The 23,853-nt window shown below is 36.1% G+C and overlaps 1 protein-coding gene across 4 annotated transcripts in view; it reads left to right on the forward strand.

Moving 5' to 3' along the window:
- fat1a (FAT atypical cadherin 1a) overlaps positions 1-23,853 on the forward strand; it is a 98,113-nt gene that overhangs the window by 24,772 nt on the left and 49,488 nt on the right. For all 4 annotated transcript variants that reach the window (XR_010896812.1, XM_067405188.1, XM_067405189.1 and 1 more), the window contains exons 3-4: positions 6,508-6,822; positions 22,089-22,150. Coding sequence is in view for 3 of the 4 variants with exons in the window: in XM_067405188.1 (XP_067261289.1) it covers positions 6,508-6,822; positions 22,089-22,150 (377 nt within the window). In the remaining variant the exon portion in view is untranslated. The remainder of the gene's footprint in view (positions 1-6,507; positions 6,823-22,088; positions 22,151-23,853) is intronic.

The raw sequence follows: 23,853 nt of genomic DNA on the forward strand, positions 1-23,853 counted from the left end.
AATATTTAAGTTAATTCGTAGTACAAGTATGCCTCAAGGCTTGGCTGCACTTGCACCCCTAAAATGAAGTGGGGTAGAGCCCTTTTAAAGCCCCTGAAAAAAAAAAAAAAAAAAAAAAAAATTCTGGGAATCGAGAGCATGATATGATTAAAGTTGAGAAAGGGGGGTGGTGATGGGAGCTTAGCGGAGGGTTCCCTTATAATACTCTAGGTTCTGACACTGGAATCTCAACTATTTCTCTGGAGTCTCGGGAAAGAAAACGAGTGAAATGGGTGGTGGAGAGAAAAATCGCTGAGAAAGTTTATGTAAGCATGTGAGCAGGAGGCCTAAGAAGGTTGAGGAATGCAGGAGCCCGGCAAACAGAATTAACCAAGCCAGTTCAAAGAGAAACGGACGGCTTTTTAAAGTGCAGACCAGGGGAATACACTTCCTAAGCTGCCCTTACTTATCCCTCTTCTTCCACCACCTCCACTACATATGTGAAAGCCTTTTAGAGTCACTCTCTGAAGGTCAGAGAATTGCTCAGAGTTAGTCAGGCTTCACTTTGATGATATTCGCAGCAGTTCTGCAAACGTCAAGTGTGCTTACAGAAGATGATGTCTTGTGGCTTGTTACGCATCCTCAAAAAAACGATGATATTGACATTTTTTTGAAGGCAGCTTGTCTCTTTTTGAAAATGAGCACTAGGAATAAACAGGGTTTAACATATCATAATCCTCTATTTGACAACCTTGGTAATCTTTTCTGGCTTTCTAATTTAGTGCAATTGCCAGCTCTTCGTATGCATGCAATTTGCAATTTCTCAAACTGAAGATGTGCCATGTGTATAACTAAGAAAAGAGGGGTTTTGTTGATGCATAGGACTGTTTCGTCAGCTATCATGGGCACTTATAGCCCTGTAGACTTTTAGAAAGTTAACTCTCAAAACACACTTTTCACATTATCTCTAGTTTAGTTTGTCCTCCAGCAGTAGATGCACACATATCACATTTTATAATGAATAAAAATAGCAAAGTTATTTTAAATTTTAATAATATTCACAATATTACTGCCTTTACTGTATTTTTTATTTTTTTTATTTTTTCAAAAAAATGCAGCTTTGTTGAGCATAAGCTCCTAAAATCTTAGGAGCATTTAAAATTTTATAGACCTCCAACTTTTGAACGGTATTGCTTTTAATTGCATTCAAAGGTGGGACAGTGAATAATACAAATAATTAATATGAATTCATATTTTTTTATGATGGATGTTCATATGTTATGATTTCAAGTGACAGATGGGAGATGATAGGGAGAAGAGAATTGACCGGAGTTCTGGAATTGACCCAAGCTGGATTCGGTCATATGGCCACCAGCACAGCATTCTGGAGAACTCATACTACCTCGGACAAAACCTTCTCTCTGACCCACATTTTGGGAAAATTGAGAAACATTAAAAAAAGGGAAGGGAGCTTGGAGGCTGTGTTATTCCCCAATCCACTTAACATTCCCATCATTATGGCCCTTGATACTCTAAACCAGGACCGAACTTTAACATGTCAAGTCAGGATCAGAAACTCTCTGTGTTTGTTAACTCAGTGTGGAGAATGTGTTGTCATGGCCGTCTTATGATCTAATCAGTCACTGGGGATGTCGACCCAGTCTGAGAATGAAATTTGCTTCCTTTCTGTCTCCCTTTGTACACACAAATATGCACACACACCTACGTGCAAGGTCAGCCATGTTGAGTCAGTGCAGGCGGTTCTCATTGTTCATTGAGGCACTCAGGTAGCTGTGAAATGCCTCGCTTCAGGGTGAAGAAATGAACAGACAAAGCAGCCAGAAAGAAAGACCTGCTTTATTTCTGTCATCATATTCCATGGCTTAAGGGCAGGTTTCACAACTTCCTCAACCACAGTTGGTTCAAAGGTGTGGCAGAATACCTATGAAACAACTTTAATGCAGTTGTTAAGTGAATCATTACAATTACAGATGGTACAGACTCTGTTGGAAATCTTCTTGTTGCTCTCATGTGCTAAGGATTATACCATTAATTAAGCTTGAGCTTTAACACTGAGAAGTGCCTGAAGCCTTTTTTTTTTATAACAATAGCTTCTTCTCAGTCAGGGTTAGTTAGTATTGTAAAGGGCTTGTGTTTATGAATCGGAATCCTGTTTATTGTTAGGTAAATGTTCTTGCATGTCAATTTGGTCCTGATCCACCGTTTCTAGAAGACAATTGATTGTGGGCAGTTCACCTGGTAAATCCATGCTGTTGGATTTAAAGCCTATTCAGACAAAGTTTCATTATTTGTATATAGTATATATAGGTACCAGAATCAAGTTGAATTTTGTGTGCAAAAAATATTTGTGCGTCAACTTTGTTCATCATTTAGTGGCAATGGTAGGGTTGGGTATTGTTTGAATTTTAGCAGTTCCAATCACTATTCCAATGCTTATTGTTTCAATTCCAATAAGGAAAAATATCCAAACATTTCGATATCAAGCATATTTATTATGTCTTTTTGCATGAACAAAAGTCAGCAGCCTTAAAGAGCTTGTGCCTAGTGTTTTTAACAAAAATAACACAGCAAAAACAACTAGCCTAATATAAATTTCAAATATTATTAAAGACAAGTAAACAATCAGTAATAAAATAAGCACAAATAAATAAGCCTACAACTGAACAAAGTTCATGTACAGAAATTGAAATCAAATGTAATCAAATGTAAAATGGGCCTAACACTTCATAGTTTTCTTTATATTAATAAAATATAGATGAATCTTCATTTTCTTTTGTTTTTTGTTTAACATTAATGACAGACTGCAGCCGTTTTATTAGGCTGCTGTCACTTAAAACTGAATTCACAGATCCAATATATACTGGTACACATGCAAAACCGACGGTGTTTACGAGGATATCTTGACATAATTTTGTGTATATGTGTCCGTTCAAGCACAATAAGATGCAAAAGTATTCAGTATTTGCGCACTAGATGAGAGGACGCTTTCTATGCATGCTTTAGATCTGTACGCAGTGCCGAAAACCGTGTTCTACTGCTGAATTGTGTTCTCTTTTGCTTCTGCTTTTGCTTGAATGGTTAAAATCGCATTAAAATGTGATTGTTAAATGGAATCGAAATGCATGTGTCTTATCAAATCCCTGGTTCCTGGAAATTTGGAACCAGTTCTAAAATGGATACGCAACCCTTGGCATTGGACATGTTATGAACCAAGTCTAAAAGCCCTGAGCATTAAATTGGATCTGTTGGAAATGTCGAGCATGGCGCTCATGTGGGTGGTGTGAATTCGAATCTGGCTTGCAAACTTAGTTGCCTCTCTAAATAAGTCTCAGAAATTACAAAAGTATACAGGTTTAGTGGGAATGTGCTTGGTGAAGTCATCATCCTAGTGACTGCTTTTTAAGCAGCGGCCTTTTGAGCTTGAAGGAGCAGCTTTCTTTTGTGTGTATCCCCTGGTCATCCAAATGAGCACTCAAGCATGAGCAGTCGTTTGGCAGAGACAAAGCTCATTTTCTGTCTTACACTTTCTCTCTTCTCCTACCACCTCTTTCTCGTCCACATCTATCGTTCAGCTCCTCTGACTCTATTTGACATGTTCTCATACCCTGCTAGCCACTTACACACACTCATTTGTCTTTGCCACTCTTCCTTCTTAGCCAACCATCTACAAATAAAATTGTTTTTTTATAAATGTCTTGCATTCAAAGTCTTGCACAAACAATTTCTCCACTCACCCTCAGTCCAGTACACTTAAACCTCTACACGTGAGTTAATCTTGAGTGCTAAACGAATCCTTTGCAAAGTTCAGTTTAACAACCTTACAGTTAAAGATGATTCATTAGGTTGCCAAGGCAAGAAACGCAATTACTATGGCTCGTACTTGTGGTTAGGGATTTGAACAAATCCCTGCCCTAAGAATTAAAATTATGTAACTCATCCAACATTATTTGTGCTACGACATGAACGCTGCCTCATCATGTGGCTTTTTTGACTATGCTATTAACTTTCTAAGTGACCATAAACATGAAACATTTTTTAAAGATTATTTTAGCTAGTTAAACAAACCAGAACATGTTAGTAACCACATACACTACTGTTCAAAAATCTGAGTTTATTTTTTTTTTTGGAATGAAGTCTCTTATGCTAATGAAGATTGCATTTATTTGATCAAAAATGCAATAAAAAGACAGTAATTTTATATTTTAAAATACAATTAATTCCTGTGCTGGCAAAACTGAATTTACTACCATCTTTAGTGTCACATGATCCTTCAGAAATCTTTCTAATATGCTGATTTTGTGCTCAGTAAACATTTCTTATTATCAGTTAATATAATAATGCTTTTTCTGAATTCTGAATTGAAAGTTCAAAAACAGCATTTATTGAAACATTATTTGTAACAATATAAATGTCTTTACTGTCACTTTTGATCAATTTAATTTGTCCTTGCTGAATAAAAGTATTAATTTCTTAGAAAAAAAAAACTTACTGCCCCAAAACTTTGAACTGTAGTGTTTATTTTGCCTCATTTCTTATGCATGTTCCTTCTTTAAGAATTAACTCTGCAGAGTTTTTACAGTACTGATCTATGGGCCACTCTACACCGATAGCCATGGGCAAGATGAAGTGAGCTATCCGCTTCCTTTCTCTCCCCTCTCCTATATATTAGAGCCTTAAGATATTCATAACGCCAGGTGTTACAGATCAATGATGAATGAAAAATAAGGCCAAGAAGGTCAAATAAAACAGCCTGAACTGCGAAAAGCAGCAGTTTTTCCTTGTCTGTTTTATAAGCAGTAAGTCTATTCTTTCTCACTTATCCCCCTAGAGGCTCCATCTAGTCCTCTGAGTTTGCTAAAGCCCAGCAGAGCAAGTTAAGAAGACAAAGAACCAGAACTGGCGCAATGCACTGTGCAAAACAACTCTGGAACAAATAGGATAACGTTGTCGAATCCATGTTCCGTATGTCCTTGTGCGATATAATTGTACTTTGTAACTAAAGAAAAAATTGCTGAGCTGGCTTAAATAAAGTTTGAGAGTTAGTGAATTAGATTGTATTCTTAAAATGTTTGCAACATTAACAACACCGGATCTTAAAGATTCTACTTAGTTGGTTAAGAAATCTTAAGTTCATGGGCTCAAGTTTAAACGGATCGAGTTTTCAGCAACAGGAACCTTCCTGTTCTGGCAGCGGTAAACTTTGGCCAGGGAGTGTCTATCTAACTCTTTTTCATTCACACACACCCCACCTGCCTGCCCTGAGTTACGATGAGATCACTCAGCTACTGATAACATTACAGGTCTTTTCAGGCAAGCCACATCTTTATTGCCCTTAAACAAGCTTATGATTAATTCTGTATGATACAATAAAATATAAGTCATATACAGTAAGATACAATAAAACAGTCATTCTGCAACATAAATTATGCCACACCTTTTTACACTAGTGTGCCTGGACTGGAAAAAATGTAGAGATCACAATCCAAGTGTTCTTTTTACTTTCTCACTCTTTCGCCATCATATGTGAAGGATTCGACTGCTCTTTGTATGCAGACCTGCTGTTTGCTCTCTGATGGCCCCCACCTCCTCTTCCTCCCCCTTCTCATTCCTTTATGGCAGTGAATAGGCAGACTGTTGACACAGCTGAGTGCAATGCGGCACATGTGAAACGGCTCTAATGTTTTGAGATTGCAAGGTAGAGAGCCGAACAGGTGACTCTGGCTCTAAGCAAGCAAGTTCAATAAAGGCATTGTACACTTAGAGGTCCATAAGACGATCTATAGGAGGTATTAGGTTCCCACTTAAACCTATCAGAACCACTTATCTGCTTCTAAGGCTACCATTATCATAGGCAAAGCATTATGGGTAAAGGATATTGTGGCTGTGAAAAGTCAAAATGCTATTTAAAGGTCTACTTTAGGTTTTAAAGTTAGAGAAAGAAACACAATATGGGAAAAGTGATTTATATTCATTTGTGATGATGTCAGCCAGATATCACTTTATCTTAGTACCTGTTGCTGAATAAATGAATGATGGGTGACAAATATTCTTGTGATCAATGTGTTTCTACATTAGCTTCGGTACCTGGAAAAGTTTGTGTGATGTGCATCCTATGGAGGACTAGGAGTGCTATTATTTAAAAAAAAAAGTGTACATGAATTAATCAGTTTTGTGGCATATTTCAAACTGTTTAGTTAATTCATGTTTAAAAGCGTAGTTAGTGTAACAAAATAATCAGCTTTCTAATTGACACAAAAAATTAATTTAGATTTGTTTTATTTAAAATGTTAAACATTAACTTTTAAAAGCATTGTCTACTTTATTCTATTTTTTTATTTTGATCAATACATAATTAGTTTCTTCATTTTATTTTTAAATGTCGTTCCTAGTCCTTCATAGCATACATGCTGATAGGTATAACTTCAAAGTTAAAAAATGCCTGTTTTGTTAAAAAAATGCTATTTGTCTTATGGAGACAACACTAAGATTTCTTCATGTTCTTCTCAGGCGTAATCCGGACACAAGAACTGCTGGACCATGAGACCGTACCTCACTACTGGCTGACGGTGTACGCCACTGACCGTGGTGTGGTCCCGCTGTCTTCCTTCGTGGAGGTCTACATCGAGGTTCAGGATGTCAACGATAATGCCCCACAGACCTCCGAACCTGTCTATTATCCATCCGTCATGGAGAACTCACCCAAAGATGTCTCAATCATCCAGATCGAGGCGTTTGACCCGGACACGAAGTCCAGTGAAAAACTGTCCTATAAGATCACTAGCGGGAACCCCCAGGGTTTCTTCATCATCAACCCTAAGACTGGTGAGTGTATCAAAGAGCTTTGTTTTTTATCTTACAGTCCTTCTAGCAGTCAGTTTGAAGATGGTGCTGAGGTTGACAGAAATAGACTTCAAGATGTTTGAAGTAATTGAATATTTCAAAAGCGGGTTTAGATTAGACATAAGGCAGATTTACCTATAAATGACTCTGCACCCTTATTGGTCCACCATTCAAATAATATCTCGGGGTACATTTTGCTTTAATTTTGCTTTAAAGAATAACGTGTGCTGACATTTCAGGATAAGACACAGTGAGAAGAAAAGCATTTTTTTTTTTTTTTGTTTTTGTTTATATAGCACACACAATTGAATTGCACCAGAGTAAACAGGCTTTAGTATAGAATTTTTGTGTCATGATGCTAAAAGGAAACCATGCACGTTTGTTTGGGGTCAGTAAGATTTTTATTTATTTATTTAAGAAATAATTACTTTTATTCTGAAAGCACACATGATCAAAGGTCACAGTTAAAAATTTACAGTCAAGCCGAAAATTATTCAGACAATTTTGACATGCAGGACACTGTAGTTCATTTATGTAAGTGAGGATAGCAAAAAGAGTAAACTGTGACATATTATACCCAAAAGTCTTCATACAGTGGACTACCAGTAAAATTGATAAATTTGGAACCAAAAAATATTCAGACACTTTGACCTGACCATGTTTTGCTTAAGTGTTATCTGACATAATTAAGATTATTTTTTTCTGACACAGTTTAACTGAGATCTTGTCTTATTTTATTACCTTTTTTTTTAACTATAGTGAATAAACTGTATTAATGAATGAAATGTTCAAGGTGTCTGAATAAATTTTGGTTTGACTGTAGTTCTTACAAAAATGTTATTTAAATTAAATGCTGTTCCTTCAAACTTTCAATTCAAAGAATCCTGGAAAAAAAATGCATTAGCAGCACTGATAATAATTACTAATAATTGTTACTTGAGAACCAAATCAACATATTAGAATAATTTCTGAAGGGTCATGTGACACAAAGACTGGAGTAATGACTGCTGAAAATTCAGCTTTGTTTTCGCAGGAGTGCATTACATTTTAAAATATGTAACTATATTTAAATATATATTTAAATATATTTAAAATTGTGAAAATAATTCACAATATTAATTTTATCAAATATTACCTTGGTGAGCATAAAATACTTCAAAAACATTTTTAAAATTTTATTGAGCTCAAGCTTTTTGTAACAAACAGCAATTCTGTTAATTATTTGTTCATCTCACTCTCAACTTAGTGATTCATTTCCCAGTCAAGCATGGTTTGCAGAGTGGATTTTGTTCGTTTTAATGCTACACCAATACAGTGAAAATTAGAGTAGTCCATCAGAGTAGACATTCATCTACAGGACACATACAAACAGACAGGAAGAGAGCGGTTAGCTGCGTCCTAACGGTTTTCTGAGATTCTTTGAGTGCCATTAGTCCCAGACCTGTTTTTTTTATATAAATCTACTGAAGCATAAGGCTCAGTGAATAAGCATACGAAGGCACACTCGCCTGCTCTCAGATCTACTGCGTGTTCTTGTTTTCTCACCCTGTCTCTCGCTCCCACTGTCGCCCTCTTCTCTTTCTCACTCTCTTCATGGATCACTGTGGGGTTTACTAAATGGACCCACACTGAATATTTTATACAGCTATGGTTTCCCTCCCTCATCCTCTTCTCCCCGGTAGAGTAGAACATGATTTTGCTGGCATACATACCAAGGAGAAGGGGTGTAAAAAGGTGCAAGCAGCAAACTCAAAGGCCGGCAGATGTACGAAACCTTGAAATGATTCACACTTGAAGTTCAGGACGTTTCAGAAACATGTTAGGTCAGATTACCTACCGCCTGCAATATCTTCGCCATTGTTGTCTGAACTTGTTTTAGTGCTAAGAACAAATAACTTGTAAAGCTTAACTGAGAAATACTGTGATAGCTAGTGGCTACATTCCTATTGCTCCATCAATTTTTAGGAGAAGGGAAAACAATGAGCCAACCATTGATGTACACTATCTTTCAATCGTTCAGGGGCGGTAATATATGTTTAATTTTTTTGAAATAAGTTTTCATAAATCATTTTAAAATGCTGATTTGGTGCTTAAGAAACATTCTTATTATCAATGTTGAATACAGTGCTGTAGTGTACAGTAAGAGTATTGAGCTATAAATGAAGAATTTCATGAAAAATTTTCAGAGCAAAGTTTGAGACTTTTTTTTTTTAAGATCTTTTCTGAAACTTCTGTGTGTGATATTACTAGGGTCTTTTTCTTAGGAAACATCTTATGTGAACTTAGGCAAAAGTCTCCATTTGCTCTACATTCATTCCCATTCATGAGGAACAACTAACGAGATCTCTTTATTTTGTGAATTTTCTTTCCTATGGGTATGGTTCTCTGAAATCCACAAGCTTTAGGTGGATGAAGTGAGTATGTGCAATGAAAAAGCCCATTGAAGCATTGATCGAATTTGTGAACCTGAAAGCAATCAGTCTGAGAAGCTGGCCCTGAGCTTTTATTTGAGTTGAAGGTTTTGGCCAGTCTGTGAAAGTTGGTGGCCACCCTGTCTCACAGTGTTTTACTGACTTGTGTGGTCTTTTTTCCCCATGCAGTTACATACACAAATGTGAAGGTTATTTTTGCTTGCATTGGCCAATGAGTTTTCAGACCAAATAAGGGTTTGTCCTCCAGCAGACTGTGTTCTCTCAGTAACTGTTCCACACTTGGATTTGCTCCAGGGAAAGAAAGAAAGAAAGGGAAGGGAGGAAAAAAGAGAGGCAGTCTGACTTTTTTAGTCGAATATTAACCATTCCAGGAGCGGCGGATGTGTGGATTATTAAAGTGCATGTTTGTGTGTGTTACAATGAAAAACGGATAAGACTTCTATTTAGGAAACGTCTTTTTGCAACACTTTTAGTTTCATGTTCTGAAGTCCTTCATTCATAGTCATCCACAAAGATGGTTCAGAGAAGTTCCTGAAATATTTGGTCTTCTTGCAAGTGCATATCAGATTAGTAGAGGAAGGGCTCTGCAAAGCATAACTGATCTCATACAACCATATCAGTATGTAATGTAGACGGTACATAGTTTGTCAAAAGCACAGGATTCTCACCCACCCAAACACTTACAGACTCAGACATAATATAACATAACTGGGAGTAATCAGGGATGGGTTTGTCTCTTCCTAGATAACATACAGCTGCACAGTATGTAAATATCGGCAAATGAATAAAGTTCAATGGAGAAAAAAATAAATATATATAGAAATAAATAATCTGGAGAAACTGATACAGACCTAAAAAAAAATAAATGTATATAAAATGAAAAGGAAAGTTATTTTCTGTCAATGAAAAACCTTAAATTCACCTTAACTAAAACTATTAAACATTGTTTTCATTAATTGTAATAAAGCTGATATAAAATGTGTAAATAATAGATTAAAAATATCAATGAAAATTACAAATTTTGTCTTGGCAACTAATTGAAATAAGTACTAAAAATGACTAAAATTGAAATAAAAATCAATTAAAGGTAAATAGGAGTATTTAAAAAAAAAAAAAAACTAATAAAAATGACAAAAGCACATAAAATTACTAAGTTAAATTAAAATGAATAGTATATAAATAATACTAAAATCCACTGATTTGTTTGTTTGCTTGAATTTCCTTTAGCCCAGATTTACTTTATCATGAATGATGAATGAACAAGATAAAGCTCTCCCTGCCTTAATAAGCATTTCACAATATCCAGGAGTATAATCCATTTAATCATGATGACTTGCATTACTGTTTAAGAGGGCAAATGAAAGATTCCACTTACTAACACAGAATGAATAAAACTAACAAAAAAACAAACAAACAAAAAAAAAAAACATTTTCACTACCTCCTTACTCCTTACAATAAAAATGAAAGGTTTCAGTCACTACCTTTTAAAAATAAATGAAAAAATTCAGTCTCTACCTCAAATAAATGAAAGATTTTGGTCAGATTTCAGTGAGTTCTGCAAAAAAAAAGATAAGAAAGGAAACTCTAAGTGGCAGCCACAGTACAATGGACAAGATATGTAACAAAATAATAAATACAAAATCTAAAAATATAGAATCTACTGCACTTTCATGTAACGCTGCAAACCTGCAGCATTAAAGTTTGTGTTCTTTTAATTCAGCTAAGACAGGGATAGGGAACTCCTAGCTAACCAAGGTCTTCAGGATTACTAGAAAGCTAACTCTGCAGGAAAATGAATCTTGAGGGCCAGAGTTGCCCAGCCCTAAGTCAAGAGGTCACACTGTGAGGTTTCAATGTTCTATTGGTCACACTTCTTCACATGACGTAAATCACTGGTCAGAGTTCACCAAACTTGAACTTTGGAATGTAGAACTTTGCATGAGCTTGTGTTTCCGATTTCCTGCATTTGTATGGAAGTCAATGGAAAGAAAAGTGTGACAGCCCCTTTTTTTTCCCAGGTAAGGCAGCAGACAAGCTAGGTCTGTTCCAGCATATCAAAACCTCTTAAACTTTCATCGCTGAGGAGCAGTCCTCCAGTAAGATAACCACACTAAATCTTCATACACGAGTACCAGAAGCCATTTTGTGTGTACTTGTGTGAGAAAGAAAGAGTGTGCAGACAGTATCATTGTCTACAATGTTGTTAGTCATTTCAACAATTCATAACTTCCTTTTAAGACTTAAAAGCGCTTCATGCGATATGGCTCATAGTAATCAAGCAATTAACTCGTAACCCTTATCACAGTTTGCAATAACACCATAGCTACCTGCATTGTTTATATTTGAACAAGGTTTCAATGAATGCTCTGTTGAATATGGCATTTAATTGTTATCACTGTTAACCTCTGTTATTAGTATTTATTTTTTTCTTTTTCTTTTTTTTTTCTTTTTTTTGCACAAAATGTTATGCTTGACGATAAAACAGTTAAATATACAGCAGGCCAAACCTCAGTAATTACATGCTCAGAAACAGCAGAGCCCTGCGCTGGCGTGTCTACAAAGCTGCCCTGCAAAAAATAGGACCTGTGGGAAGAAACAGAATAAACTTGTTTTTTGGTTTGCTGGTAGATTGGTGAAGAACACATCTGCAGCCTGTTTGATTGTTTATTTCTTAGCTAGGGCTGTCGTGGTGAAGTAATTTCCCTTGCTGTGATTTTGAGTGGCTCAATATCGCATAATATGTGATATCGCCATTTTTTTCCCCCTCATTTTTTTGCTATGTAAATAGGCTTACATGTTGAAGTGGCCAACAGGCATGAAGATGGAGATTTAAAAACAAAACTTTATTAATAATCCAAATACTCTGAACACGCAGGAGAATAATGAAAATCACACAATGCATAAATGAGAAGTGACCAAGAACAACTGAAACACAGGGTTAAATGAACAGGGGTAGAAGAATGGAAAGTAAACTAGACACGTGAAACTATTACATAGCTATAGAAACAAACGAAGATAATCAGTAAACAATGAAACTGAAAATAAACAGAGCAGGGAAACAGGAATTAAGGAAACAGAATGTCAAAATAAGGGCCCTCATAACAGAACATAAAACTGACAATATGGTTGGGCTATTGTTATTTGTATACTAGTTAGTTCCGATCCTCGAATCTGACTGGATGAGAGGCTTTCTAAGACTGATATTTCACCATTATCAGCACTGCTCATCTCTGCGCGTTCTAGACAGGCTTGTCAGTCAGTGCAGGTTACATTATTTCACCATTATTAGGGCAAGGGACTTTAAGTATTTCAATGTTGCCAATTTTGGGGTTTTCCTGTGGAATTGGGCTACTTTTACATTGTTGGCGCGGGTTGAAGCTACCCCCCAACTCGATTTTTACCCAAGGGAATGAGAATTTTATGGGGAAACCCCCCACCAGAACGAGATTTTTACCAGGGAATTACCAGCGATCAACTTAGTTTTGGCTGTGATCGGGCAGGTTTTGAATAGCAATTGGGCTGGTTTTGTTACTCAAACCTGGCAACTGTACTGTCATTACACTGTTAATTCAACTAATACATTCAAAAATGCTGATTCATTTATGAATTAAACAAGGTTGTAAGTTTGATTACCACTTTACAAGGCTCAACCCCACCAGCAGTGTGCCACTGGGGTAAAGCTGAAGGTGATGCTTCATATAGAGACCAATGGCATTGATTCAATGCATTGACAAGTGCTATCAAACAGAAAAATACCCTTTAATGTTGAAATTTAATGAGATAAAAGATATTGCTTTCCTCTTCGGTCATGGCAAACTTTTTTTTTGAATATATGACTTGACCTGAAGAAGGACAGGTGCAGGTTTCCTCAGTCGATTTCTCTCTCACACTCTCTTTCTGCTTAGTCTTGTTTAGTTCAAATCTGTGGAGCCTCTGTACAAATCACAATGGTACACAGTCTTAATTAAGTTGAAAGGAGCCAGTTGGCAGAAAAAAAAAAACAAAAAAAACATTCTTAACTCTTATCATTAAGTTTTTTTTTTTTTGTTTTGTTTTTTTTGTTTTTTACACTTAATGCATGTGTATTGAATGTTAAATAAGAAGGGCTTAGCAACATCACGATTGCTCCAGTTGCCTGCATTTCTCTGTGTTTGGCTTGTCAGTATTATGGCATTACAATATTGTGCTGTATTTGTCTGCATGGTCACAAAAGCACCTTGGACGATATAACTAAGGGCTTGGATGAGAGTGTTTTTTCCCCTTTTGGCAACAGCAAACAGGTCTTAGCACTGCTTTTGTGTTTCATTGAAGAGAACATGTCATGGAAAACAGGATTTTCCTTGATCTTTTGAAAAAGAGTTTATTGTACTATGTAGACATAATCGAATGTGCACAACACAAGCTCCCACACAGTCCATTAAGACCATTTATATAAAGAAGTAAAACAACTCATTCAAAAACACACATCTATATGAGCACATTCCATCCATCCATCCGCCCGTCCATCTGTCCAGATGGATAGAGGGGTAAATAAATGAATGCAATATCTATATTTAATTACATCTCTTTTTATTTATCTCTATTTATCTCCTTATTTATTTGTTTTATTTGTAGATGGATAAATATGGATATATAAACAAATAGAGAGAGATATATTAAATATGTATTAAATATTTTCTGAAATCAGACAATAAGTACTTCAGGTAAAAGACAGTCAGGCAATAAAGAAAATGCAAAATACAGCCAACTTAAAATTCCAGCTCATAACATCTGAAGACTGTAATTTTCTCTGACACCTGTGCCACACTCAACAAAAAGCACTAGAATTTTCCATGGAGATAGCTGGCAGAGAAACATGGATCCCTGTTGAATTTGTGTTTTGTGCTAGAGCTTCATTCACAGCCGCAGATTTGTTCAGCGAGTGTAGCTAAGGATAATGACATGCACTGCAGGTGAACGGATTGTTCCAGTCTTTGAGTCAGGTCATGCAAAAGAACCCGAGTCTGGTTAACCTGCTCATACTGACCTCAATCCCTTCCTCACAGGACAGTTAAAGTGATAAAGTGAGTGTGTGGGTGTGATCTTGCATAAATATGATGTGTATGTACACACGTGTTCCTGCATAAGTGCACATGCAATAGCTTACGCACTCCCTTTGCCCCTTCATTCTTTCACACCTTCATTTTCTCACTTTCTCTATTTCTTTAAGGTCTTTCCTAGTGGCCTTTGCTCCGTGTAAGGTGTGTGGGCGGTTCGCTAGCATCTCCATCTTTTCTTTTGCCCTCATGAGATTTTTTCTCTCAATGACTGCGCTACACTTTTTTGCTCAATATGTGTATGTGTAAGAGAAATTCTTTCTGTGCTCTACCTGTCGGTGAAGAGAAATTAACCTATCTGCCTGAAAGCTTCTTTCAGCCTGATTTTCGAAAGGACCCCACTGAGTTGGACTTCGAACGATGTGATAAAAGAAAAGGCTTTATGAAAGGCTCCGTATTTACACAAGAGAACGTGACTACTCATTTCTGGGAGCGGAAGCGCATGTGTAGAGAGAGAGGAGGATCAAATATCAGTATGATGTTCTTGTCAAAAGCATTTTCAGCTTAAAGGGATAGTTTGCCCAGAAAAGAAAATTGTCATCCTCACTCACTCATGTCATTTTAAACCTATATGACTTTCTATATACTGTGGAACATAAATATTTTGAGGCTTGTTTATTCTTGTCAATGACAGATGACAGTAAGGTTTGGAACTTTGTCTTATGAAATTCAGTTTGTCATCTTGTCATATGTATTCATTACATTTCATTGTGATTAAAATTGCATATTATTTCAGTCCGCAAACACATTTTAATAGACAATGTGTGAACAATGTTTTCCTGTTTTTTTTTGTTTTTTTTTGTCAGCTGTATGTTAAAACTTGTTTATTTTTGTCTCGCATTTGCTGTTGTGTGGAAAAAATGACACACATTTTTGTCAGTAATTTTGTTGATTAACACTGATTGTCAGTTCAGCTCTGATAGCCTTGTGGGCAGCATGGCGACATATAGTACTGTTGCACTTCTGGCAACCCGAGTTCGAGTCCTGACTTGTGGACCTTTCCCCATCCCATCCCCCCCTCTTTATTCCACTTTGCTTCCTGTCTGTATACTGTTGTATCTTAATGAAAAATGCCAAAAATAAATCTTTAAATAAACAAACAACAACAACAAAAAAACACTAATTGTCAGTTACTCAGTAACTTATTTGCCAAAACCTATTTTTGCATTTTTGGTAACTGAAATAAAACCAAAATAAAATATAAACATTGGATGGAAAAACTTAACTTTAAAATATTTAAATGTTGCCTTGGCAACTAAAATAAGTTGAAATAAGTCGAGGTACTAAAATTAATAAAACTAAAATAAAAATTAAAATGATATAGCTATGTAGAAAAGGTAATAAACATAACAAAAGCACAAAATCAAAACAAACTAAAATTAAAATATAAAAAATAAAAGCTAATTCAAAACAGTATTACTATATTACTATTATAGTATATAAATAAAAACTAAAATAAGACTACACATGTTAATTTTGGACCTTGGGTCTGTAGGTAGGTAGTGTGAGAATTGGAATTATTTCTCTAGCTGGCAGGCACAAGCAGAAAGAATTGTGCTCAGTATAATGCTCAATGCTGACAGCTCGTGTTCTGGTGTACAAACCACACACACACACTCTTCTGGAAATATCAGATCTCTGGTGTAATTCACGATATCTGCATTAGTTCTCTCTTTGTCCTCTTACCACAGTAGTTTAAGCTCACTGTACTGACAATATCAAGAGCACTGGCTGCTGGGATAGAAATCAGCTCAGGTAATTAGAAGTCTACGAGCCACCTCTGTGCCTTTGAGCTCTGCTCTGCTTGTTTAATTGGAGTGAAAGGAGGATATAGCTGCAATGATTCACACAACCTGCTTTCCTCTCCTCTCTCCTCTTGCCTCCTTTCCACCTTCCTATCAACTTTCAGTAAGGCCCTGCTATTTTTTTAGATGAGAAAAAAATAAGAAAAGGAAAAGAAAAAAATTGTGGGTTGTTATACAACAATGCCATGCACTCTTTTCAAAGGGTTCAACCCAAAGCAGGGGAAGCTTGAAAAGAAATGGATACTATGTCCAACGACTTCCTGTCGTTTCCTGCCTTTTAGGCTCCCACAGTTGGCACGAGGCACAAAGGGTTATTAAGAATGCAAAACCAAAGCGAGGTGCAGAGGGGAAAAAACACAAATCACTCCCCCTCCCTCTCACTCATTCCTGTGGATAAAGTTGCAGGGTTTTACAGGCTTGCGAACATATCAACCGGCACACCTGTCCCTCTTGTTTACTGCTAACCTACGGATTTCGCACACCAGAAATCTTCCTGATATTCAACCCAGCTGAGCGAGTGAAAGTACATAAATGCGCTTGACCTGTGACAGAATCTTTAAGCTTTATTAGTATATATAATAATATTATTAGTATTATGAGTACTATTATTTTTATACTATTAATATAATTTTTTTGTATAATATTAGTATAATAGTATAAGTTTTTTTCCACCTAAATGCTAAAATAATTTCTCATTTTCCAATTTAACATTCAGAGATTGTTGTAAGTAAGTCATTTAAAGGCTGACTTCCACTTTGGCACCTGATTGACCCAACATTTTAACTTCTGAATCAACCAATGGCATGTTTGGGGTGGGACTAACTGCATGAACACTAAAGTGCTGCGGAGATGACATAATGTCTTCATTATTTAATGTATGTGTAGGCTATGTTTGAATATATATGTTATGAAAACAAGTTATTACAGTTTATTATCGTTTAAATGTTTGTATTTTACCAACAAACTGGAGTAGAAACAATTCTGTTATTAAAAAGGTGATATAAAAGTTGATATAAAAACTGCCTAAAAAAATTAACTAGCTATATTGAGTGTTGATTATTAAATGATTTTGATTAATTGATTATTTTAATCAATCAATTAATTGATTAATTAATTGATTTATTTATTATTTATTTTCAGTTTTCTGCCAAGTGCATTCTGAATTTAAATTTTCGGCCCAGACTTTTCATTTCAGTGCATCCCTATTATTGATGTATTTTATGTTGTAAAAAAATGTAAAAATACCTTAAGCTTGTGTTAACCAAAGACCGTAATTCAGGTATTTAACAAAAACCCAATAAAAAACGTATTGACTTTGAGACAATGGGACCGGAAATTAAAAATTCTAATTTCTGGGTTTTAGGACTCATTCCTGCTGCTCTCAATAGTCAATATTTTTGCAATTCCTTTTGGTGCCACTAGTGGTGCAGAAGCACCTTATGCTTAAAGGACGGGACACATACTTTTTGTGGTAGTGTGCCATACATTGTGATGTCGAAAAAAATCAATGCAGCAGTCTTAATGTGAACATGACCTTGCGCACACATGCTTGCACAGAGGCAGGAATGCAGTGATTTAGTGTAGTAAATCCAGGTCGTCCCCATGCATGAGTGAGCTGTGAGCTCTGGAATACTCAAATCAGAAAGAATGTTTTGAAAGAGACATTATCTGCCAGGGATTTGTCTCTTTATTCTTGTTCATTCTCTCTCTCTTCCTGACCCACACTCTAAATGGCGTTAGTACACAGAATAGAGCGGAGGTCTGAAAGCTCAGTGTTGGTAATCTCAGTCAGACTCAGATAGGAATTTCCTACCATCAGCTTGCCCCATTTCCAGGGGCCTTTGGTTGCTAAATGCAGAGACTGAGCTGAAGTCACCGGACGAGACTGATGGGATTTATTCAGATGATGTCTGCTTTATCCACAAATGACACAAATGATTTTGAGAGGTCCTGTTTTGAGAAATGTCTGGAGTCAGAATTTAATTGAATCTACAGTTACAGAACACATATACATTTGAAAAAAATGTGTGTATGTATATATGTGTGCGTGTGTGTATATATATAATATAATATAATATAATATAATATAATATAATATAATATAATATAATATAATATAATATAATATAATATAAATATATATATATATAATATATATATATATATATATATATATATATATATATATATATATATATATATGTATATATATATATATATGTATATATATATATATATATGTATATATATATATATATGTATATATATATATATGTATATATATATATATATGTGTATATATATATATATATGTATATATATATATATATGTATATATATATATATATGTATATATATATATAATATATATATATATATATATATATATATCTGTAAATCCAGCATTGAACTGGGCCTTGTTTATAAAACCATAAGCGCCGATCCTGAGGGCTCGAGCAGCCACAGAAAAACATGAGATATTCTCTATTTATTTTAACCAATAAAAAATTGATTGCAACTATCAGACACGACTTTATCCTTATTTTATAGTTAATTTAAAGTGGTTTCTATGGTTATTTTAATGACAAATATCGAGAGTGCATCAATGTAATGTGTGAGCACAAATAAAAAAAAAAAACACACTTCTTTGGTGACATCATTGATTTCATAGTCTAAAATTGAAGTAACAAATCTTTCTTGAGCAAGTCCTGTGCAGGGCTGCCGACGACTTCGATAAAGCCGAACGAAGCATGTTGATGGGCGTGCTCTTGCTCTTGCTCTGGTTAATGTGTGAATGCGCTCTTCCGGAAGAAGTGCCCGTACAAGGAATTTCGCCCTTTTATTATGTAATAAAGGGCTGTGCTTGAAAAAGTCTCTGAGAAATCCAACCCGTGTTTTGAAACTTTGGTCATGTTTAGCATGAGAATCCAACTCTTTAACAGTGTAAATAAGTCAGAATTCATGATATGACACCCCCTTTAGACATGCTTTTTTGGGCACATATTGGCACACATACCGGTAAACTGACTAGTGCAAACCTTAGTAAATAACCTTGCAGGGGAAACTGAAAGGGAAACTTCTACAAATGCCTGTGTAATAAGGTCATCCGCAAAAGTAACCATGTCCATGCCTTTTCAGCACTAATTTTTCACTGCATGTTTTTAGTAAATCCTGACAGTACTTTTTTAATGCCAAAAGACAGTTCATGCTGGTGCAAGCTGTTAGGAAATCTGGCCCTTAGTTGTGGAAAGAAAATTTATTAGTAGAATAACCTAAAATATTTCAGCATTTGCATGTTTGTGACTTTTCTGAGCACACATTTGTGTGCGTAGTGTGGCTTTGATATGCTCTATTGAGTGTTCTGCAGGAGGTTAATGGCGTAAAACTAATGTGAGGCTTTTTCTGAGACACAAACCACGCAAAGACTCCTTTCTCAACCTCAAGTGTTGCCCTTCTATCTCTCTCTCAGCTCTGAAATGGCTGCCATTCACACACACAGTTAGGGTGCATTTGGGAACGTTGCCCGGGTCTGCCCACTGTAGAGCACATCTTTGTGTATGTGCTCATTTATCTATGTAGCTGTGGCACAGACTGTTTTGTGCTTGTTAGTAGGCCTTGAGAACGTTTTGTATGTACATTCATCTGCATGTGCATTTCTTTTAAGTGTGTGTGCTTTAACATGTGTTTGAGACCCTTAATGAGGAATGTGGCATCAGTCTCAGATACGAGGTGTTGCATTCCTGCCTGCTAAATGATACCTCTTCTAAAGTCCATCAATAGCCTTCCGTCTGAGTGAGGGAGAGTTCAAGTGAGCCAGAGAGAGAAAATAGCCTGAGCAAAACAAGTGTTTTAGAGGAAAGAGTGTCATTTACCCAGGCACTTTGATGCTCTTTTTTGCCGTTTTCTTTCTGATTTTATCCTTTTTTTTAGTGTCAGTGCGGCAGCGCAATCATTATATGTGAGATTTCACTAAGGGTTTATTGTAGGAGTACAGTGGTTAGCAGAGAGGATTTTAGCTGAGGGTCACGCGTTTGCGCTCAGCAAGACAAGCGCAAGCTGTAAGTACCTTAGACTACAGAGACAGCTCAAATAATGAAATCTTTGGGTAAAATTTTTTTTTTTTTTTTTTTTCAGAAACAAAGAGGGTAAATATCTTCTGATGGCTGATGAAAATGAGGTGCCTGCAAAGAGTACATAATTTATCCCAGTTTGCTGGTGTCTCCACCAGGCTTCTTAACTAGCTTAACTAGAGTTCCTTGGTCAACTAACTTTTCTGGAAATACAATATTGGCTGACCAAACTAGCATTAACATCATAAACCAGCCTTTCTTTCTTTCTTTCTTTCTTTCTTTCTTTCTTTCTTTCTTTCTTTCTTTCTTTCTTTCTTTCTTTCTTTCTTTCTTTCTTTCTTTCTTTCTTTCTTTCTTTCTTTCTTTCTTTCTTTCTTTCTTTCTTTCTTTCTTTCTTTCTTTCTTTCTTTCTTTCTTCACATTTGCTCCCGCATCTCCCCGCTGCCTTCATGTTTTTCTTTTTCCAAAAATGGCTGAACTATAATTTTCTTTGGCTAGCTTAGCCCGCTTTGCAGGAGACCACTGTTTTGTTGGCCCAGGAAGAAATGGATTGTGGGTACGAACATGGGCGTCTTTTTAGCAGCATGTTCTTAAGGTCCATCCAGCAGACGTACACCTCAGCAGTATATGTATTCTCTCACGTGGAACAATATCTAGGGGAAGGGGGTTCATTTAAGCCAAGAGATTTGTTTTAGCTTAATAGGCATCCCTCATATGCAATATATGTTCATGTGAACTTGTGAAATATTATTTAATAGTGGAAAAAGAGTCATTTCTGCATTTTCTGAACACTAAAATCTTGGGAGACAACATATACATATATATATATATATATAGCTTGTAAATTCCTATAAAACCCTTTTAAATATGCCTATTTAATGTCCTTTTCCATTCTAGTCAAGTTCTTTGTCTATAAACGGCATTGCCTTTAATATAACGTTTTAAAGTGTAGAGATTTTGAAGACTGCCCGCATTCAAAGTTTATTTTCATTCCCATGTATGACTGCGAAAGCTAAGGAGAGAGATGGTTAGCAACCTAACACAGTTTTGACCAGGAGCAGGAGGCGTGTTGTGGCAAGGCTATTTCTGCCGCCTGCATGTGCGCCATTGATGGCTTCTGGTTTCGGAAATCCTTTTTCTGCACTAATCAGACGTGGTGCGGTCGGCAGGCGTCTCTCGTGTGGCCGGGGCTGGCAACGTCTGCCGCGTGCTCTGCCCCATCTAATGTACAATTATACTGACGGAGAAACACAAGTCTGCTTATTATCTGCAATCGAGATGCTCTTTACAGAAATGTGTGCTCATTTGCATTGTTGTTCGATCTGCCTGTCTGCCTGTTTATACAGGCTTCTCTGGGTTCGGCACCTGAATTCACTTCTAGTTGAATTTCCTTTTAGCTTTGATTCTATTTTGCTGTAATATAAAGCAAAGCTCTTCAGAGAAATCTTCAAAAATCCACCACAGAAAAACATACACCTACTAAGAGATCCACACACAGAGTAAACGCAGAGATGGTTACTTTGACATTTCACTCATCTTTTCAGTGCTTGAAGCGGTTTATAATGAGTGTTGTGTGTTTGGTTGAAGGTAGTGTGTGAGGTTTGTGTTGTCTGTTTTGTGTGAGTGTGTTTAAAGCATGGTTGTTTGTTCAGCTTTATAACAGTCCTGAAACAGGAACAATGCCCTTTTCTGCAGTTAGAAGGGGAGGGGAGTTAAATAAATTGGACAAAACCTACCTTTAAGAAGATTACAGAATTGTAGCTAATTTTTTTTAGCCATTTTAGAATGTTGCCCTCACTTGGAAATTTTAATGGGGTTATTAAATTGTGTTCATGTGTTTGCAGGTCTGGTTACCACCACATCTCGGAAGCTGGACAGAGAACAGCAGGATGAACATATTCTGGAGGTAAAAACACCTAGATACATCTGCTGATCACATGTTCCCAACACTGTTCCTAAGAGCAGACAATCACAATCCTAGAAACGCATATTTCGAAAGGTCCTAAAAGGTTCCTTTTTTCTTCTAAGGGAATGTTCTGGGTTAAAGTTAAGCTATATATATACAGCAACTGTGGTGTGCTGTTGATTGCCACATTAAAACATTTCTTTAAAACATGTACAAAAATGCTCTTTCAATTGAAGTCTAATGGAAACTGTTGCACATTTAACAAGCCTTTTTTCATTTGTTACTGTTCAAAAGTTTGGGGTCTGTATGATTTTTTTAAAGGTTTTTGGAAGAAGTTTTTTATAATCAACTAGGCTGCATCTTATTTTTATTTTAAAAAACATTTTATTATTATATTATTTTATATTAGCATTTAGATTTTATTTTATATTTTAAAAAGCATTTTATTCCTGTGATGGCAAAGTAGAATTTTCAGCATCAGTCTTCAGTGTCACATGATCCTTCAGAAATCATCCTAAAATGCTGATACGGTGCTAAAGAAACATTTCTTATTGTTATCAATGTTGAAAACTGTTATGCTGCTTACTATTTTTGTCTAAACCATACTAATACTTTTTTAAGATTCTTCAAAGAATAGAAAGTTTAAAAAACAGCATTTATTTGAAATATATATGTATATTTTGTATAACCAATGTCTTTACTGTCACTTTTTTTTTCAATTTAATGCATCCTTGCTGAATAAAATTATTTCTAAAAAAAAAAAAAAAAAAAAAACTGATCCCAAACTTTTGATCATTGGTATATAGTAAAATATAATATTATGTAATGTAATTTTTAAACAACTTTTACACATTTTTGTTCTTAACTTATTGTTGAACCCTGTTTAACATAAAAAAAACTTTAACCTAGAATTATTTTAAAGGGGTCCCCTTGGGTGCAAAGGAAAAAGCCTAATAAAGGGGAAATGATTCTTCAGCCTGAACTTCAGCCTTTAAAAAAACTTAAAGGTTTTTTCAAACTAAACTGTCACCAAACTAAACTATGCACGTGAACGTACTGCAATTCCCCCCTCCATTCCTTCCAACGTGCTTCTGTGGGGATTTAGATATCCGGTGTGTGTGGAGGGTAGGTGTGTGTGTATATGCATGTGGGGGTTTGCCTTTGTTCTCTCTCAGTGTACCGTCTCGGGATTAGGCAGGCCAGAACAGGAAGCGTCACCCTGCCCAGCCAAAGTTTATACTTGTGGATTTTAATTGAGCTGCAAGCTTCTCTCACTCGCTCTCTCTCCCTCTTTTTCTCAATAAGTCTTTACCATCCTCTCCCTTCCTTCCCCAAAAACCAACCACAGTTTGTTGATACTTCAAGTTGTGCACAAAAGACTTCAGAGATTGATGCTACTTTAATTATCATTATAGATTGTGCAATTCAAGGCCTGTGGCATGTAGTTTAATTTGGCAAATTTGCACCAGCCCTTCCCAGTTCTTTCATGCCCATTTCTGTGACTGTAATTGTATTGTAAATGACAAGCGGGATGCGGACAGGAAATAAAACCAGGGAGGATGGTACACCCTGCAGCAAATGCTCATCCAGTGTCTGTCCTCCCTTCTTCTCTCCATGCCTCAGTGATGTGAAGAGCTCCTCTTGACTTCAAAGCAAAGCCTACTGACCGATAGACAGTAGGCTTGTAATTAGCTAATGCCAAC

This window comes from Chanodichthys erythropterus, chromosome 12 (genome assembly GCF_024489055.1).
Source record: "Chanodichthys erythropterus isolate Z2021 chromosome 12, ASM2448905v1, whole genome shotgun sequence".
Lineage (NCBI taxonomy): Eukaryota > Metazoa > Chordata > Actinopteri > Cypriniformes > Xenocyprididae > Chanodichthys > Chanodichthys erythropterus.